This window comes from Oryzias melastigma, linkage group LG8 (genome assembly GCF_002922805.2).
Source record: "Oryzias melastigma strain HK-1 linkage group LG8, ASM292280v2, whole genome shotgun sequence".
Classification (NCBI taxonomy): domain Eukaryota; kingdom Metazoa; phylum Chordata; class Actinopteri; order Beloniformes; family Adrianichthyidae; genus Oryzias; species Oryzias melastigma.
In genome coordinates this window covers 14119357-14138544 of record NC_050519.1, presented here as the reverse complement: position 1 = coordinate 14138544, position 19188 = coordinate 14119357, and the positions used below count along the sequence as shown (strand labels likewise).

The 19188-nt window shown below is 38.4% G+C and overlaps 1 protein-coding gene across 4 annotated transcripts in view; it reads left to right on the top strand.

Annotated features, from left to right (window-relative positions):
• The window catches only part of cacna1ia (calcium voltage-gated channel subunit alpha1 Ia), a 198932-nt gene that overhangs the window by 124862 nt on the left and 54882 nt on the right, over window positions 1–19188 (top strand). For all 4 annotated transcript variants that reach the window (XM_036213306.1, XM_036213305.1, XM_036213304.1 and 1 more), the window contains exons 7-10: window positions 3032–3380; window positions 3453–3545; window positions 8280–8604; window positions 10333–10715. In XM_036213306.1, coding sequence (XP_036069199.1) covers window positions 3032–3380; window positions 3453–3545; window positions 8280–8604; window positions 10333–10715 — 1150 coding nt within the window. The remainder of the gene's footprint in view (window positions 1–3031; window positions 3381–3452; window positions 3546–8279; window positions 8605–10332; window positions 10716–19188) is intronic.

Below are 19188 nucleotides of genomic sequence, written 5' to 3'. Positions count from 1 at the left end.
ACATAGTCCCCAGCACCTTCCTGTGATTCTTCCTGTGATATTTTAGTTTGTGCTGACGCAGCCGGTCCTAATGGCAGATCTAATAACCACATAAAAAGGGGACATATGTCCACCAGCAAGCCCTGATTTGTGCCTCACTTCAGCACAGCAGAAGGTTTGCATATTACCAGCCTCACATCAGGGATTGTTTGAGTTTTGTTTTTAGTTCTATCTTTAATTAAAAGTTGATAAAATTGGTGATTTTGCCTAACAGTTTTGTTCCTTCGGTCTTGATTTCTTCAAAACTGTCAAAATAAAACAAATGTTTGTGGTTCTTTTTTATTTTATGTTAAATCAAGCATTTTCATTGCTCAGGAGGTCTGGGTGCTTAATTAGTGTGTTGGTTTTCAGAGGCTCCTATGCTAAATAAAAGCGCATTTGAAGGGCCATTATGAAGAAGGCGTAACACTCTATTAGAGTGAAGTGTTTTACATTCCCCTACATTTCATTTAGAATACTTCACATGCTTCATTATTATATTTTATGATTAAAAAATAATAAAAGAAACATAAAAAGTTTTGCTGTTCCTGTGCTTGAATTTGTGAGGGGATGAGCTTTTCTTTAGGTCTAAAACTGGTACAACCATTTCATCAGCTTAAACACCAAGTAAGTTACAATAACTTTCTGCTTCCTAACCTCCTCCTTACTTCATTATAGCTCTCAGGGAGTTTTGGGAAAACGTAAATATAAGCTTAACACTAGAACCACTGTATTTTCTAGACTATAAGTTGTAGGAGCAAAAAAACGTCTAATCAAGAAGAAGAAAATTATAAATAAGTTGCTCTGGAGTATAAGTCGCACTTTTATATTTGCTATGGCAAAAGATAAAAACAAATATAATAATGCTTGAATGCAAATGAGAAAAATCTCAAAATTTAAGAGAAAAATGATCACATTCTCCTCCATGTATGTGTTGGATGACATTTCTTCTTCTGGCACTGTTAGAAGAAAATACAGCACCCTCTAGTGGTTGGTAGTGGAAAAAAAACACTTAAGGGTAACTGGTTGTTTAAATACGGTAGTTATAAATTAGTTAAAACAAACTTCTATATTTTATTCCAAATGATGGTGTCCATATTGCGGAAAAATGGCAACTGATTTGACTTCATTTGGTTGGAACTGGAATGTATGGGTGAAGTCACATTCGCTCCATCCAGTTCTCTGTATACAGTCAAAGGGTCATAGTAGTTGTGGAATTCTGATTGACAGAGTGTTAATGGAGTGTCTACGTCCCATCTTATCTGACCTTAAAATCTTAGCAGGGTTGGGTCTGGTTAGTCAAAAATACATTAAAAAAATAATAATTTGGTCCTCCATTGCATCTTCTTTGCAACAAAGCAACAGATTAAAGATGTTCTGAAACATTCTGTAAATATTTGCAAAAAATGACTTTAGAAGCATCTTCACATGATAATTATCATCTTGTAATTTCTTAAAGTTTACAAATGGTGGCTACTCTTCAGATTAACCCAAAAGTTTCAGTCATTTTGACAGAAAGTATGAAACTGCGAACTCTTCAGTGGAAGCGGAGCTGCTTGTCTGCCTCCCTCGTTTTTACCTTGATCCTCCCTCTCCGTGCTGCTCTCCGTGGCAGGTGTTTGCTCAGTGTGTTGCCAGGTTTTGCTGTGCCATGCTGTGCTGTGCCAAGTCACCCGCAGGAAGGCAACAACCTTTATTCATGTTCCACTACTCTGTCCGGTTGTATTTTTTTGAAGATCCATTTTTGCTGCAATCTCGTCCTTTTCTCTTTATCACGTGTCTATTTGGAGGGACTTTAGCACATATTTATGGAGTTTTGCTCCACAAATGTGATGTAAATAAAAAACAGAGCATCTGCATGATTAAGATCTGGGATATTTTTGTTGTCTTTTACTTTCTTTTTTTTAACTAATAGAATTTTTTTCATTTGACTACTCCTTCCAGTCTCAGTTTTTTTGAAAAAGTTACATATATATTTCACATATTCATGGAAAATGTCCTCAAATAGCTGCCCCAGTGGCACCCATCTTTCCTCTATTCATAAGGACACAGAGAAACAGAGTGTGCATGAAAGACATTCCAACATGAAGAATATGGAAATGCTCATTTCAGAGCTCTTCTTTGGATAACTTCTTGGCACTCATTAAAATCCTACATCTCTGAACGCCGTGCAGCTGAGAAGGTTGATGTCCTATGATTATCTCTGCCTGTCACACTTCTTGTTAAATGAGGTCCATGTGTTCAACAAGGCAGCGAGCCCCGTCCCAGAGCTGTCGGAGTTTCAAACGACAAAACCTGCATAAAAAAAGAAGTGTAATTATTGACTGCTGAAGTCTTGGAGGGAGCTCACACATAATCACATTTATTCTCTGGGTTCAGTTATGCCACAAACCTTTTACTGTTATTATTATGGATTTATGTTTGTTAAAATGATAGCTTGTTTGAAGATTTGGGGAATTTTGTAATGTGAAAGTAAAGTAAAACTGAATTTTTAAGGGTGATTTTAGAAAATAAATTAAGTTAAATAATTTTGGTATTTATCAGGAGAAAGCTGGAATCATTAAATAATCCTCAAAACATGAATATTATGTTTTTTCCCTGTTTTGTAAGAAATATATATATATATATAGTAGCATTGTGGGATGTGTGAACGTTGTCTAAGAACAATCCTCCTCTTTTGCTCATCACTTGGATTTTTATACATATTTTTTATATGTGAAACTCTATTAACAAACAGTTAAAAATATATGTATATAGTTGTCCAATGACCCTCTTGTGGCACTCCCAACACTATATTTATGAGTAAATGATACACTAATCATGGAATGTGGATGAACTATTGTCACTCAGGATTATTTTCATTTCTACATCATCTATACATATTTAAATAGGCTTTATTATCTCCCTGTATTGCTTTGCAGAAATATCAAAAGCATGAAAAACATGTTCCCCATTTTATTCCCCTATATTATTCTCTACAACTAACTTTTCATGACCTTGTCTCCCCCCACAGCCCTTCAGGCATGACCCTGCCAAATCCGTACTATCAGCCAGAAGAGGATGACGAGCGCCCCTTCATCTGCTCCTTGGCCTCTGATAATGGTATCATGTCATGCACTGACGTGCCAGCGAGGCGCGAAGGAGGACGAATATGCTGCCTGGATAAGGAGGACGCTCTGCACAGACAGGCTCTGGGTTTGAGTCCCGAGCCCCTGAATAATGGCAGCGGTGCCGGTGAAGCCTTAGGTCTGTGCATCAATTGGAACCAATACTACACCCGGTGCCACACTGGCAACACTAACCCGCACAAAGGAGCCATCAATTTTGACAACATTGTTTATGCCTGGATAGTCATTTTCCAGGTATGTACCGTCTGTGCCAGAGCAGATAACAGTCTAAGATGAACTATTCAAACCATCAATCTTCCCTGACAGGTGATCACTCTGGAGGGCTGGGTGGAAATTATGTATTATGTGATGGACGCTCATTCTTTCTACAACTTCATCTACTTCATATTACTCATCATTGTAAGTATGGCTTTTATCAAGCATGAATGGAAGCTATGTGTAAACCCTGATTTGATAATGTAGCCCTAGCATAATGAAAACATTAAGTATACAAAAAGATGCTAAGAAGAAGTAATAACAGTGATTGCATGTGAGAATTTCAATTTCAAAATGCAGCACCTGTCAGGCTCCTCTTTAAAAGCTCACCTTTTTGTCTGGCGCCATCGAAGGACTGGTTGAGAACACGTTCCCAACCCGCCGCATTGTGGTCTCCTCTCTGTGGCCAGCCTATTTCTCAATACAGTGATTTAAAGTGGAGATTGCTTTGAGAAAGTTGATAGGGCCGTGAAAGACTGTCCAGAGTCAATATGTGAAGGGCAGGGAGTTGTATTACTCTGTTCGGAACAGAATTCAATCATTCTGTTTCTCTGCTTTTTTTTGTAGAACCTGCACACCAAAATAGTTTATTTTGGGTTACAAATGATAAATACTAGTTCTAGGCTTCATTTTGATATGATTTTTTTGTTTCAAAACTACAGGGTCCTTACTAAAATTGAGAAGTTTTAGTAATGTGCATTTAGAAATCTATTTACTGGACCTGAATGTGTTTTTTTGGTACATTTTTAGTAAAGGTGATGTCAGCAGACTGTGACTGTGCAACACTTTGTGCCTTCTAAGAAAGTAGCAAAGTGCTATTTGAATACCATTTACCATTAGCTGTAGGACTTCCCAAAATCTTTCCAAATTATTTTTTTTTATTAACTGGAGTCTTTTCTGGCTAAATTCTTTCATCTAAAATGGGACAAGAAGGGATTGCATTCATACAAATGATTAAAAACTAAGCAAACACATTTTAATGTTGTTTTTTTTCACTAAAATGCTGCTCTGTGTTCTCCAATATATAGAAAATCTGAAAAACCTCTCCCTATGGAGCCATTTTCAAGATCAAATGTCTTCCCTGAAACTTTTTAATCCCATAAAGGAAACAGACTGAGAAGGAAAGAATTAGCTAAAATGTCCCACTTTGATCATTTTTGATTTATTGTGAAAGCGTTCTCATTGGTCTTCTAATGGTGATGCCAATTTAAGGCAAATCAAGAAAACATGTTGAGTTCTAGGACACAGTTTCTGCACAGCAGCAGGAGATCATCAGAAACTCGTCATTGAGTTGTGGGCGAGACTGTTGGTACGGAAGTAAGCCTCTGATTATATCCCATCATCCCTTTGTTTACACTCCCTCCTGCTAGCTTACAACCCTTAACAACCCCAAGCTAACAGTAGCGATGCGATGAAAATGGCAATATCTGAGTCAGATGCCAACTTGGACGAGGAAAATGAAATACTGTCATGGATTTACTTGGCAAGTGAATGCATCAGAATGGAGCAGACCACTTCAGTTTCTACATCACAACTGAGAGCGTTTTTCATCCATCATAATTTCAATAAAGAAATACTCAGGAATGCAACGTTATGCTAAATGCGCTAAAAAAAAAAAAAAAATAAATAATTATAATGGAATCCCACCATTCTACTGAAGGTGAAAGACAACCCAAGAGCAAACATGAGTTGTCCTACTGTTGTAAGGTAGAAAAGCCCCTAAAGTGGTCGTACATCTTCAACAGCTATAAGAGTGAACTAGAAAAAGTTTCAAGTTTATTTAGAAAATATGAATAGACCGAAATCCACACAACTTAGATGACACCAAAGCCTGTCTTTGCAATCAGGCCCACCATGTAAATGTGTCCTTGCACACGTGTGTGTTTGTTTGTGTGTGTTTGCATCCATGCATAATGCAGTGATCATCTGAATGCGTGACATTGGACTGCCCTACCTAATTATGCGTAAAGCTGTCTACTGATCAGTATCACAGAATAGATACTCGCACAGATGCAAGCCTGGAGGGAAATCAAAGCCTCACACACCTGCAGACCCGCTTTGACCCACAGGCCACAGATGGGCATCTCTCCTCCTTTCCCCCCCACCTCCCATCCATGCTCCCTCTTTCTGTTTCTCTGTAAATATTTCTGACTTGCATTCACTCTCGCTTTCACTTTTTTCCCAGGATCTTTGATCAGATGATGAAAGTCTAAAGGTTGGACTATTGATCTAATCAGTCTTGTGTATGCCAAACACAGAGTGCTCCAATAAAAGCCACTTGAGGAGTCCTAGTGATTTCCATGACTGCAAACCCAGATGATCAGTTTACATGTACCTCTCACAATTAAGCTAATTACCTTGTTTCTACCCTTCACATGCACGTTCATATTTCAGTTTGACTAACAAGAAAATAGGACGTTCTTGTAGGAAAAAACAAATTTGTCACTGTATGCATCAGTACCAGAAATATCAAAAACATATTTTCTCAGTACCAACAAAGTATAGGTTTATTTACGGTTGTACAAGGCCTTTTAACCTGTTAGCCTCTGTTTTACATTACTCACAACAAGTTTTTTTTTTGTTTTATTTGACAGATTTGCTGTATAGGAAGGTATTTGTATTGGTGTGATAGACAACCTATTTAATGTTTTCCATATAATAGTTTCATTATGTACAGTGTGTCTTACTCATCGGAGCAAAACCTAAAAAAAATCCTAAAGAAAAGCGTTTTCAATGTGGCATCAATTCCAACTTTTTTGTTGGTATAAAAAGATGATTAAATAGCCACGAACACACAACGTTGCTTTATGGACGAGCAGCGCCATCTGGCCATAGTGCTCGTTCAGGTTAATGGTAGGAAGTTAGATGTTGTAGGTGAACTTGGTGAGTTTCAAAATGTCATTAGTAAACGGGAATTAAAACACAACTACTGGCAAAGTTTGTGACAAACCCAGGACTGGAGCCCCACCAGTGACAGACCACAACCATGACCATTAACGACTTATGCCAGGAGTGTCCAAAGTCAGTCCTCGAGGGCCAGTATCTTACATGTTTTCTAATCAAACTGCTATTGAATCTGCTTATTAACTTAACACATCTGATCCCGGTAATCAGGCAGGGTTTCTGGAAAACCAGCAGGAGGGTGGCCCTCGTCGACTGACACCCATGACCTGTGCACTAATTCCACACAGTTGCAGGCCTGTTTACCAGATGTATACTTGGGTTTCTAGACAAACTATTTGCAACCAACTCTACCATTTTGACTTGAATGCCAGATGACCATTGCAGGTGACTCCAAGGACACCAAGACACTGCTATAAATGGAATGGTTGGAATGGCACATTGGGCACAAAGACCATATTACCTGGATAATGCAGCAATGGTCTACTGTCCTGTTTACTGATGAGTGTCGAGCCACCTTCCACAAAAACAATGGTCGTCAGCATTGATGAAGAAGGCGAGTTGAGCGATACGCCGAGGTCAACATGATCCCAAGGGTTCACTTTGATGAGGGAGGTGCAACAGTCTAGACATGCATCAACATTCAGCACAAAACTAAATTGGTTAGTATAGATAATCCAGTCACAACAAATTCTTGCCTCAAAGACATCATAGAACCCATCATCATCCTCTGATTCCACCAGCACATCCACAAATTTCTGTTCATGGATGATAATGCTCCACCACATCATGCCAGGAATCTCACAGATAGACTTCAAAAAGTGAAAGTGTCTCATGTGGTATAACCAGCAATGACCTCTGACCTGAAACCCATGGAGCATGTCTGGGACCAGCTGAAGCAGAGACTGAATGATGGCAGCCCACCTCCAAGTGATCTGCAAAATGATGGAAATACCTGCTATTGATATGGTCCTTTTTTTTTGGTCATTTGAGGCCTTTGATGATCATTGTCTTAATTTTTGGTGTAAAAAACATCCAACTAATAAAAACTGTGTTTCTTCTAATTCATTATTAATAATATCAAAAATAACTTTTATTTAAAATTCTGACCAAATGGGAAAAGCACTCATGTAATCAACAATATCCCAAACTTGTTGTGAGTATATATGTTCTTTTAAACTATTTGTCCATAGAGAGTAACCTTTAAGTCAATTTTTAATGTTGCAAGCCTGGTTTTATGCAGGCATGCATTTGAAACTAACTAAAGCCAGCACTTCACCCAAACAGAAAATGAAAGTGAAAATTCAATCTAAAAAAAAAAAAAAAGTAAAGAATTTCTGTCTTTAAAAGTACGATTCTTCATTCAAGGTGCTGCGATTCTCTGATCCGTCCTCCATCCTGCTTATCAGAGGTTCCGAACACTTTTAGAGTAATTCTGGAGTGAAATTGGAGTTCTGTCTCAGTGTCCAAGAATTCTAAGCTGGCAGTGCGATAACGCTGACGCTAACTGTTGTGCTTATCTTGGAGACGTTGCAATGTTCAGAGGACCTTTTTTTTCCCAAAGAACTAGTCAGTCAAGTCAGCGAATAAAAAAGAAAGCTCTGAACTGTATTTTCAGCATGTGTTGGCTCAGTCTGTCTGTGACAGTCAGCCTTGGTTTGGGGGGAGGCCAGCCCTCTAAGACCTTTAGCATGTGTGCAACATTTGTACAGGCGGGTTGGCACACAGTACTGGAGTCAGCAAGTGTGGGAGCTTGATGTAGGAACGAGCGTTGTCCCTGTTTCTCTTTCAAAGCATCTGTTTCTAGCGAGGGCGGATAAGTAATGAAAAGTAATGTGTTTTAGCTCTTTATTCGTGGAATTCTGTCACACTGCTTAAGTATGGAATTCAATTTCATACTCCTGGATCTATACCCTTTAGCCATACAAAAAGCACTATGTTCATCAAATGTCAACCTTTATCCCCTGTTTCATCCAGATCGGCTCATTTTTCATGATCAACCTGTGCCTGGTGGTCATCGCTACCCAGTTCTCGGAGACCAAACAGCGGGAACACCAGCTAATGCAGGAACAAAGGGCGCAGTGCCTCTCCTCCTCCACCCTGGCCAGCATGGCCGAGCCGGGAGACTGCTACGAGGAGATCTTCCAACTGGTTTGTCATGTCCTCCGCAAAGCTAAGAGGAGATCAGCGGCTCTCTACTACACGCTGAGGGGCAAGACCCCTCCAGCTGGTGGAGGCAGGGGGAACAGGAGGGTTGGGGGGAACGCGAACGGAGATCAACATCACTTGAAGCATCCAAGATGTGAGTAGGCATCTGAAGACTTCGTTTTTATGTAACGTTTGGGAGTTTTGTTCCAAACGCATTTGTGTGTGTAAGCTAGGGCTGGGCGATATGGATTTTTTTTATATCTCGATATAGCTTTTTTTCCCTATTGTGCGATAATGATATATATCACGATATAAACTAAATAACTATATTAGTCAAATTTGAACGCTCTGTGGCTAAAAAAAAATGTATAATCATCAGCAGGTTGTTAAGATTTTAATATTTATTTATTTGTCATACATCAACAAAACAGATGCACTGAACATAATGCAACTATTTTTTTAATAACTAAGAAATGGTGTGGTGTATATATATATATTGTTTATTTGACAGGGACAAATACAAAAGAGCATAGATAATTGCATTAGAACAATCTGATGCTTGTATTACAATGTTTATAGCCGTGGCTAATTCGCAACACCTGTCACTAGTGGAGTTTTTACTGAAAAAAAAATTAAGCAGTGAAAAGAAAATACAAAAAGTAACACACTAAAAACCGTCTAAAAACTAGAAATTCCTTAACAACCTTTAAAAATAAGTAACAAAATATACTCAACCATACTCGTATTACACACTTCATAAAGCCAGATAATATTTTACACAATGTTCTCGCACTGCTGCTTCTCTGATAACCAGAATTTAATTTACTTTTTAAAGACGGACACTTTCGTTAAAAATTTTAAAATGGTGGGGAGACTATTACATAGATTGGCTTCCTTTCAATATATATATATATATATATGTGCACACACACGTGTATCTATATCATTATGACGTAAGCTGAAAAATAATGCAAAATCTGTTTAATCATAAATAAAACGGTTCACATTTCTTCAGTTCCATCAAAATGCAAGGCATTAATTATGCAAATAAATTCTAATCTTTTCATAACAAAATCATAACATTATTTAAAAAAAAAGTTAGGCATTTTACTTTTTGAACTTTTTTTAAATGTCTTTTAAGAAAATCAAACTGCATAATTTATGAATGGTATGATTTTTTTTTTAATGAATGTACTATGAATTAATTTTGTTATATTTATTCGCCACATCTTAAAGTCCGGTCAGTAAAATTTTGTCCGACTTTAAACTTGTCCGTAAACACATACATGCCACACGCAGAGCAGCTCGTTAGCATTAGCATCATGCCAAATCAATACTTTATTTTTAACGTTTTGTTGCTATAAGTCAAGCCGGTTTGTCTTGCAGCTCTGACAGGCTCCTGTTTAAAATCATCAGATGTTCCAGTATTTCATCAGCCAAAACTGAACGTTACACAGAGAAAATGGAAGTGACCGTGGGGGTACAGAGACTCACATGGTTTTATTTACCTCGCGCACAGATGAAGGAAGTGGAGAGGTCAAAAAAATTACCAAAATGAAAGCTAGTAAACATAAATAATTAGATACAAACATTGTGACTAACTCTCCAACTTTTACTCTCCAAAGAGGAGAAAATGCTCACTACTGGTGATTGTCAATTTCGGACCCTTCAAAATAAAAGTCTATTGCGATAGACTCATTCCTCTATCGAGATAAAGTTCTATAATGATGTCAATCATCATCAATTTATCGCCCAGCCCTAGTGTGAGCTAATTTTTACAAGATGTAATACAAAAAAGTCTCTTTATTAGACAAAATATTTGTCATATTCACATATTGAAGCCATGTATGGTAAACATGTTGCTGTTGTTGTGTCCCTGTAGCACCTAAATGTCAGCACCACAGCAAGCAGGACCCCCGCTCACAGGCCAACTCCATCAGTCTGTCTGTCCCACAGAACCCCGACGACTGCCCCGTGTGTGCACTGTCACTTAAAGAAGGCACGCGGGACGTGGGGGACTCGGCCAATGACGAAGAAAATGAAGATGACGCCGTCAACGAAACAGACAAAGAGGAAAACCACCTGGAGGAGAAGGGAGACAAGGGGAAGAGGCCGAGGAGGACATGCTTTGGTTGCTGCAGAGATCTCTGGAGCAGCACGAGGAAAAAGCTTTGGGGCATCGTGGAGAGCAAGTACTTCAGCAGGGGGATCATGATCGCCATCCTCATTAACACCATCAGCATGGGCATCGAGCATCATAACCAGGTAGGAGGTTCACTGATTTCTCAGTACTTTAGCTTTCCAGTGGTCTTTGGGTGCATGGGTGGACATTTATCTTCTATCTAGTTCTAGATAAGCTGTAGAAAAAAATTGTGTGATTTAAATGTCATGGCAGGCATTTTTATCTGCAGTCAGTCATCCTCCAAGCATCTCCAGAAAGGCGGAATACCTTTTAAATCATTGACTGTTTTTGATGATAAAGGATTCACTTTGCTGTCTGTTTATTTATGCTGCTTTTGTGTTGTTTATTTCTGTTGATACAGGACGAGAGACGTTTGAGCAAACGTTAGTCACATGAGACATCCTCTGTCATGTTAGCTCATATAGGAGGAACAAAACCTCCGACAGAAAGCTTGTTTTAATAAATAATCAAAATGAACATGAAGCAGGAAAAGCTGTTAGAAACACAACTGCAGGAAGATAAACCGGGAGATTTTTTTTTTTTTTTTGCTTTTTCTTTCAGCTTCTTCTTTAAATATGCATATAGAATTGTTTTTATGAGTTGAGTAAGCAGAGTGTGGTTTTGACTGACTATGTAAGATCAAAAAGGTCTGTCCTCCCAATAATCTTAATTTCTCCCACTTTATACTTTCTGTTCTTTTCTTTTCTTTTTATGATATATTTGCACTTCAATTTTTGGTTTAAAATTTGTTTTTAAAAAGATTAAATGTAAACATACCTCAAAAGGCAAGGCTATATTGACTAAAACGTAGCTTTGAAGGTTTCTTTAAGAACTTTCTGCCAAAATATGTTTTATACCTTTTTTTTAAATGTAAAGACCGACTCTGATTATCTTTTAATCTATTTTAAACGTGTTACCAGTGGTCTTTTTAGCCAAATTTAAAAAAAAAGGACAAAGTTTCTACATAGCAACAGTAGTTGTCATAGCGATACCCCGCCCCCCCACTTCTGCTTCCTGTGCTGAGCGCTCTCTGCTTAAGTGCTCTCCCGCTAGCTTTCAGCCCCTCACACCCACGACCTAACATTACTGGTGTAACAAAAAAGGAGGGGTTGTGGCTGCATTTTCTGTATGCGGAAGCAAATCGGTTGCACCGCTCTCCCGCATCTGCGAACCAGACGTCACTTCCGCTGAAGCATTTTCCGGTCTTCGGACCGTAACAACAATAATAACGTCGTAGGATGTTAATATAGCACTTAAAATGATTATCATAGTGAAAACATTCACTTATTGTTGAAAAAACGAAAGGAAAAAGACACGTTAAGGATCAGGACCTTACGATCTTGCAGTGACTACAAACGGACTACAAATGTTTTCTTCTTCTGCTGTTTTACATGACGACAGTTTACTCCCTAAGCTAAGAGGATACAGCGCCACTTCAAAACACTTTATTTTATCCGGTAATCCAAACACGTTATTAACGGTAACTCTGTGGCTTTTTTTCGCACTGTAATCCAGTCAGGAGAAGCTCTCGGTTGTTGAGAAAAACATAAATTCTTGTGATCAAGGAGTTTTACTGTTTGGAAATGACTCTTTCATATAGTGGGCGAAGAGCGGAAGTGATGTGTGGTTCGCGCATGCGGGGTGAGCGGTGCAACCGATTTGCTTCCGCATACAGAAAATGCAGCCACAGAGGTACCTGGTGGTAGAAAAGATGGCGGCTGAAAAATGATAAGTTGGAAAGAAGTCCAGAACTGGAACATCAACCCCCACCCAGCCAACCCCCGGGTACCACAAATCTTGGTTGAAAAAGACTAATATAACCTAAGAGTTAGGTTATTTGGCGTTTTAAGCTTTGAACCTTTAACACCTGAGGTGTTTCTGTCAAAACCTACAATGCTCTTTGATATACCATAACTCCTTATACGATCAATGTGATTTAGCTGATCTACAGAGAAAAGCCGTTTTCACTCACAAGTGTTATATTCTGCTTTTCTCCACGACAGAACTGATTCACGTTGATTGTGTAAAGTGTTGAAGTTAATGTAAGCGCTAGTTTATGTAAAAGTAACATCAGTTTTACAAATATTAACACTTTTGTTAATATCCCTTAATAAAGCACTTACCCTCTTTTAACAAATTTTAAGCTAATCCCGAACACTTGTAAAAAGTTTTAATAATAGAGGCTACAACTCTGAAATCTTGAGGAATTTTCGCTTCCAAACTAAGGATTTTCCGCCACCGTTTTTCTGCCCCTAGGTCCTTTGGACAAAAATGATGAGCAAGTTTTGAAGTTTTTGAAGAGGGCGTATTGGGATCTAGTCATCGAAAGGGAGCTTGTGGCCCACCCAATGTGTTTTCTATGCCACAAATGGGTTCTTATTCAAACTGCATTTTTTTCATTGGCTCCTGATTCATAGCAATTTGAATAAATATATACAATTTTAAGCTTTATTTTCTAATATATGTCCTCCATTTTAAAAAAAATGCTGCGAGAGCATTATTAGAGTGGGTCTTTAAGTAAAGAAAAAAAATATTAGGTGATTTTAGTATTATATTTTACATAAACTGGTTGTTTCTAAATCTAAAAATGAGCTCAAACTTAATTTCATAACAAAAGAACACTGTGACATTGAAAGTTTATGTTTTTTGGGGAGGTAAAACCCATCTGGATGGTTGTTTTTAGAAATGCAAATGCAGTTATGCAGGAAACTAGATAATCAGTTTCTCACTCTTTATGATGGATTTCAGGGTGGTTTCATGTGAGACATCTCCATCAATTCTTTTTGCGCTTATTGCGAACACTTTAAACCAACTGAGCTGGTGATTGTTTTGGAATATTGCCTTCAATTATTTAGACTGGCATACAGTACTATGGTGTCAACAGAGTGTGTTGGCGTAATCGTTTTTCTCACTCCCCTCTCACTCCCGACAAATCAACAGAAAGAAATATTATAATGGCGGATGGCATTCAGACAGATGAGAGTGGGAGAGGAGCATCGGGGCCGTGCGGTTTTCTAGCGGAGGTATAAACATTTAGCCTCGCGGCAGACAACGCCGAGCCGGCTTTTAACATTGGCCAGGCTCCTCAGCAGCAGACGAGGCAGGTGCCTGACAGTGAGAGGGGGGAGGCGGCTGCCAACAATGCACATGCAAAAAACATTTTCTCTATTCAGTACAAATAAAATACCTTCCGCATGGAAAAATGAGGCAGACTGAAAAAAGGTTTTATTTGAAATCATCTTTTGATCTGCAGTAAAATTGTTCCCAGTCGTCTTTTAAATTTCTTTTTGCCAAAACATAAAAATCTGTCTTTTTCTAGGACCTAGTATCTACAGAGCAGCATTAGTTCAATTATTTTTTTCTTCGTCTCCCATTTTAGTTTACACTCTATCGTGCTAACTTTTTATTTTCATGTTAGGTTTTACGTCACAGCCAGCTTTTTCAAACAGCATTTTTTGTATCCTGATCCAAAGCAATTTGAATAGAGTCCAGTCCGGTATAGCACACTAAGGAGTGGTATAGCGGTAAATTCTGGCCAGCGTTTCCACTCAGTTAAGCCTACTTCCACTGAGCGGTTTGTTTTCGTGGCGCATAAATGGTGTAGACCAGGGGTGTCAAACTCAATCGCACAGGAGGCCAAAATCCTTAGGTCATGGGTCGAACAGGATAAACATTTATTGAACAAACTAAAACTAATGTTTAAAAACGTAACTTTTTGACATAACTATAAATAAAAGCAGGTAGGAATATTGTTCCAGAATAAATCAACGTAAACCTTAAAGGGGCCATACTATGATCCATATATATGATCATATATTACCTTTAGAACACTTAAAAACAAGTTATTTATTAAATATGAGTTATTTTTTGTGAGTTTTTTCCTACCCGGAAGTAATACGACTCGATTCATGAGGCTCCGCCTGCCGCTGTGTGTGGCTGCAACCCATTTCATGGCGTCATCCTAGAGTCTGTGGCAGTGTGTCTGCATTTCTCCCACGAAAATAATCCAATCTCCTTTAACGATGGATGTACATGCGATATATCTGCCTTTAAGCCCGGCCATCGCTACACTGGTTCACAACAGAAATACACACGCCTTTTACACGACTGTACCGGAGGGGGGGAGACGGGGGAAGGTCTTAAAGGAGCCCTGCGTCTAAAGTAACAAACACCTATTTGAGCTGGAATTGATTGAAGACAGAATTGGAAGATATATAGTATTCTGCATTTAAAATGAAAGTTTTTTGCTGATCACCACTAGATCTATGGAGAAATTGAGTGTTGGTGTTAGACTGTGGACGGTGCTGGCAGAGCAGACTCTTTATGGAGGGAGTGGTTCACATCGCGCTGATGATTGTGCACGATACGACCTGCTCGTTTTCGTGGGTATGGGAGGGGCTGCTGCAGACAGCGCAAGTTTTTAGAGGATTACTTTTAAATGCATCAAAATACCACTTTGAGGAATAAACCGTAAAACCTCAAAAAGTAGAATTTTAATGGTATGTCGCCTTTAAATAATTTTCAATATTTTTTACTCTCCATAAAAATACATTTTGTCAAAATTACACAAGTGCAAGCGCAAAATAACATCTAGCCATTAATAACAATAAAATAAAAGGATCTGGAGGGAGCTGTTTTCTCATTAAGAACTTTTACTCAAGAGTGAAACAAGCCCTGTGCGCCCCCTTCTGACTGTTTTAAGCATAAATAATTGATTATTAAAAAGTAAGAAAATTATGGATTTTCAGAAAGCATTCATAAAATTGAATGATTTTCTTGTGGTATTAAAAGAAAATTTAGTTTTATATGTACCACAATAGTATGTCAATGCGTCATTGTAGTGCGACGACTAGAAAAGCAACAATAATGGAGGTCATCCAGCAGCTCGTCTATTTCATGTTTTATCAGGAATTTAATGTTGTATAAAATAATAATAAGAATCCCGCCATAAAGAGAAAAAACAGAAATGTTAGCTTAGCGCTATATCAGCACTTTCTAATGTTGTCATCACATTCTGTCAATCAACGGGTGGCTAGTGACTCCGCCCCAACCATTCCATTCTATGGACCTACAACGGATGGGGGCCCTCAATTAGTTCTGTTCAGTACTGTTTAATGGGTCTATTTTAGAATGGAAACACTTAAAATACCGGACCGGACCGCTCAGTGGAAACAAGGCTTTAGATCAGCTTTCTGATCTAAAGCTTGCTGTTATTGCAATTCTGTCTCTTTCTCTTTAATTTGAATCTGCACTTTTTCTCGACTTGATCTCTTATCCCTTATCTCCTTCCTACCTCCCCACTGTATCCCAGTGTCTCCTCTTCTCTTTGACTCTCCTCCATCTCCCGAGTTCTACCCTCTGTATCCCCACTTCTACCCCTCCTTCCCTCCTCGGATTCACTGGCTCAGTCTTTGACAGCGCACAAAGCAGTTGCTTTCTCTCATCTCTGTCTCTAAAAATAAACGTGGGGTTCTTGGGGAGGATAGAAGCGGGATGTGAGGAAGACTGCAGTTACGCAGCAGTTTTAACTCAATTCCCTGTGATTGTGGCAAGTGTGTGTGTGTGTGTATGTGTGCATTTCAAAGTGGGCGTGTGCACAAAAACACCCACAGGCGTTTGCATGCACACACAACGATTCTTTCTTTGTGTGCCTTCTCAGCTTTTCTTCCAGCAGAGTTTCTGTAGACTGACAGAAGAATAAGAAAAAAAAGCACCGATGAAAGGGTGCAGTTGTGCCCTCCATGGGGTAGGCCTTTAACTCTTGGGAGTGTGATCTAAAACACCAAACGTTGAGCTCCTTAAAAGGAAGAATCGCAAAGATCATGCAGCTGTCGGACTCATTTTTCACAGATCAAAATAAGTTCTTTTGTTTGGAGTGTTCTCGTTCCAGAGGAAACTTCTCCAAGATTGACCATAAAAAAAAAACTATTATGAGTTAATTCAGTTTGACCACAAGCTTCCGTAAGGCCGGTTCTTTATATTAAAGTAACCCCTATGCTACATATTTAAAGAACAGGATGAGGAAACTTCTGCTCCTGAGTAGATCATGAAAAATTCAGAGGTCGGGCAGCACAGGAACAACTTAAAACACAACAGGAGAGAACGCAGAACAAGGAGAGACATGCGGTTGAAGACGGAAAGGTAGGAGAGAAACCTCAGACACGAGGGAAGGAAAGTTGATGTCAGAGTTCGAGCGCGGTGTCAAAGCTCAGTTCATAGCAATATGTCTCATTTTCTGTGTGGATCCTTTGACCTACAGCAGGAGTCTGCAACCTTTGACACTTAAAGAGCCATTTGGGTTGATTTCTCAATGACTACAACCTAGTTGGAGCCACAAAGTCTGCTTTTAGAAAAATAAGACACCGATTATTATTTGTTAATTTTGCTACTGTGATAAAAAAAATATTTTTTTCATAAATAAATCCTAAACATAAAAAGAAAATGGCTTTTTTTTAAAATATGAACGACCTTTAATAGAGATTTCAGAATAAAAGTCATCTCAATGCAGCAAATGTACTTGTAGCGTGATGTCACAATTGGTTTTAAAAAAAGGGTTTTTTATCATTTGTGGTGCTTCTCAGCTAGAAATCTGTAAATCTAACAAATCAAAGCTAATTAAGTTGCACATAATCCTATAATTTGCTAAAAAAGAAAAAAAAGAAAAAAAATCCACCTTATAAGTTGTTGTGCAAAGATCTCCAATTGATCTTATTTGGCACATAAAATCAGTCAAAATGTTTTAGCTTAACTTGTGATACATTGTCCTTAACTGTTTCTGAACAAGTCAAATGAGGTCATACTTTTTTTTTTTTTTTTACTTTACAGGTACTTCTAAAAATGAAAAACTTTGTATCTTTCTTACACCCTAGAGCACTATCACAGGGTGATTTTCACCTGAGCAAAAGTATTTATATGTTGTTCAATATGTTGCATTTTTCTGAGTCTCTGGGTAAAGTCTCGCATATCCCAGGAATGGTTGGACCAAAGGCCAAGTCTCCAACATCATTATTATTTTTTTTTTCAGAAATTTTTTGTTCTGAAATTCCTAATTTTTCAGTGTTTTTCAAGCATGTTTTGGATCTTTCTATGTTTTTATTTTCTATTTTATTACATAAACCACATAAACCAAATTAAACTTCTCTATTTTATCATGTTGGGTAAAAATTACCCGACAAAGGTGATTATGTAACTTTTTATACCAAAAGTGTTTCTAGGGTCAACCAGTGCAATGAACCCGGGGACTGGATCAAACCCATGTCACACACCTAGGAGTGTGACAGCTAATGGGACTTTCATTTTAAGTTTAATTTTAAATATGTGCACCAACAACAAAATTTAGCCTTTGACGCATATAAAATATGTGCAGCAATGTGCATCTCTGCTGCATAGATTACATCTGGCCAACATGAATTTCCATCATTTTTTGAGCTGTTTGCATGAATACGTGCAAATAACAAAAGCCATAATTAAAAACTTTCAATTTTTTATGTTTTTCTTTTTTTTGCCAATGAAAAAGGTTAAAATTATGTATATTTAAACATTATTAACAAAAACATGTTTTGTTGTTGTTGTTATTGTATTTTAAAGCCTGTTTTCAGTTAATAACGTGTCAAAATAAACTCACCTGGCTAAGATAGCTTAATAATTTTATTTCCAACAATCCTATAATCATAATCTCCACCTTTAATTCTTGTTTTGCCCTCGCCTCCTCTCCTTAGCTTTTCTGTCAGCATCCGCTGTCGTTCCTCATCCCTCCATCCACTCACTTCCTCTCCTCTTCCGCTCCGCCTGATCGACTGCAGTATATTGACTGGAAAGAGATGGGACTGCCTGATAATGAGACTCAGCAAGAGAGAGAAGAAGAAAAAAAGGGACAGAGAACAAGGGGAACTGGGATAGATTTGGAGCAAAAGCGGATTAAAGGAGGGAGGGATGAGAATGTGTTTTTCCCTGTCATGGTTTGCTAACTTTGGCAGGGCGAGTTGGCCTTTTTCTCCGCTGGCTTTGAAACAGAAGCTCACAGGGGGTATCAGTGAAAGCATCTGATCCATATCGAGCATGCCACACTCAGTAACACACAAAGCAAAGTTTAATAAAGTGTGTGCACAGAAATACAAATGCATGAAAAAAAAATCCACAATTGACTGTTTGCCTCTTATAGAGCCGTTCAAACATGTGTGCTCGCCATTGCCAATTCCAGATAACAGGCTCTTTTTCTGCAAATAACACACTCATTTCCTGTCTATTTTTGCTTATGTGAGTTTTCCTTTTACATCGCTGTGTTAAAAAACACAATTTCTTCCCCTATTTCTCGCTCTCTGCTCCTCCTTTTTCGGCTGTTTACTATCTGGGTGTTTATTTGATTTGCCTCGCAGACGTGAACCCTCTTTTCAAGAGATCGACGCTTTGAGCGGCTGCCTTTTTAGCTCGCACGGATGTGACGCCAACACAACAGTTTTGTTGTTTGTTTATCTCCTGTGTGTTTTGATAAAAGCAGAGGGAATTGTAAGTCACTGATGGGAGATAGTTGTTTTTTTGTTTTTTTTTTGTCTCATG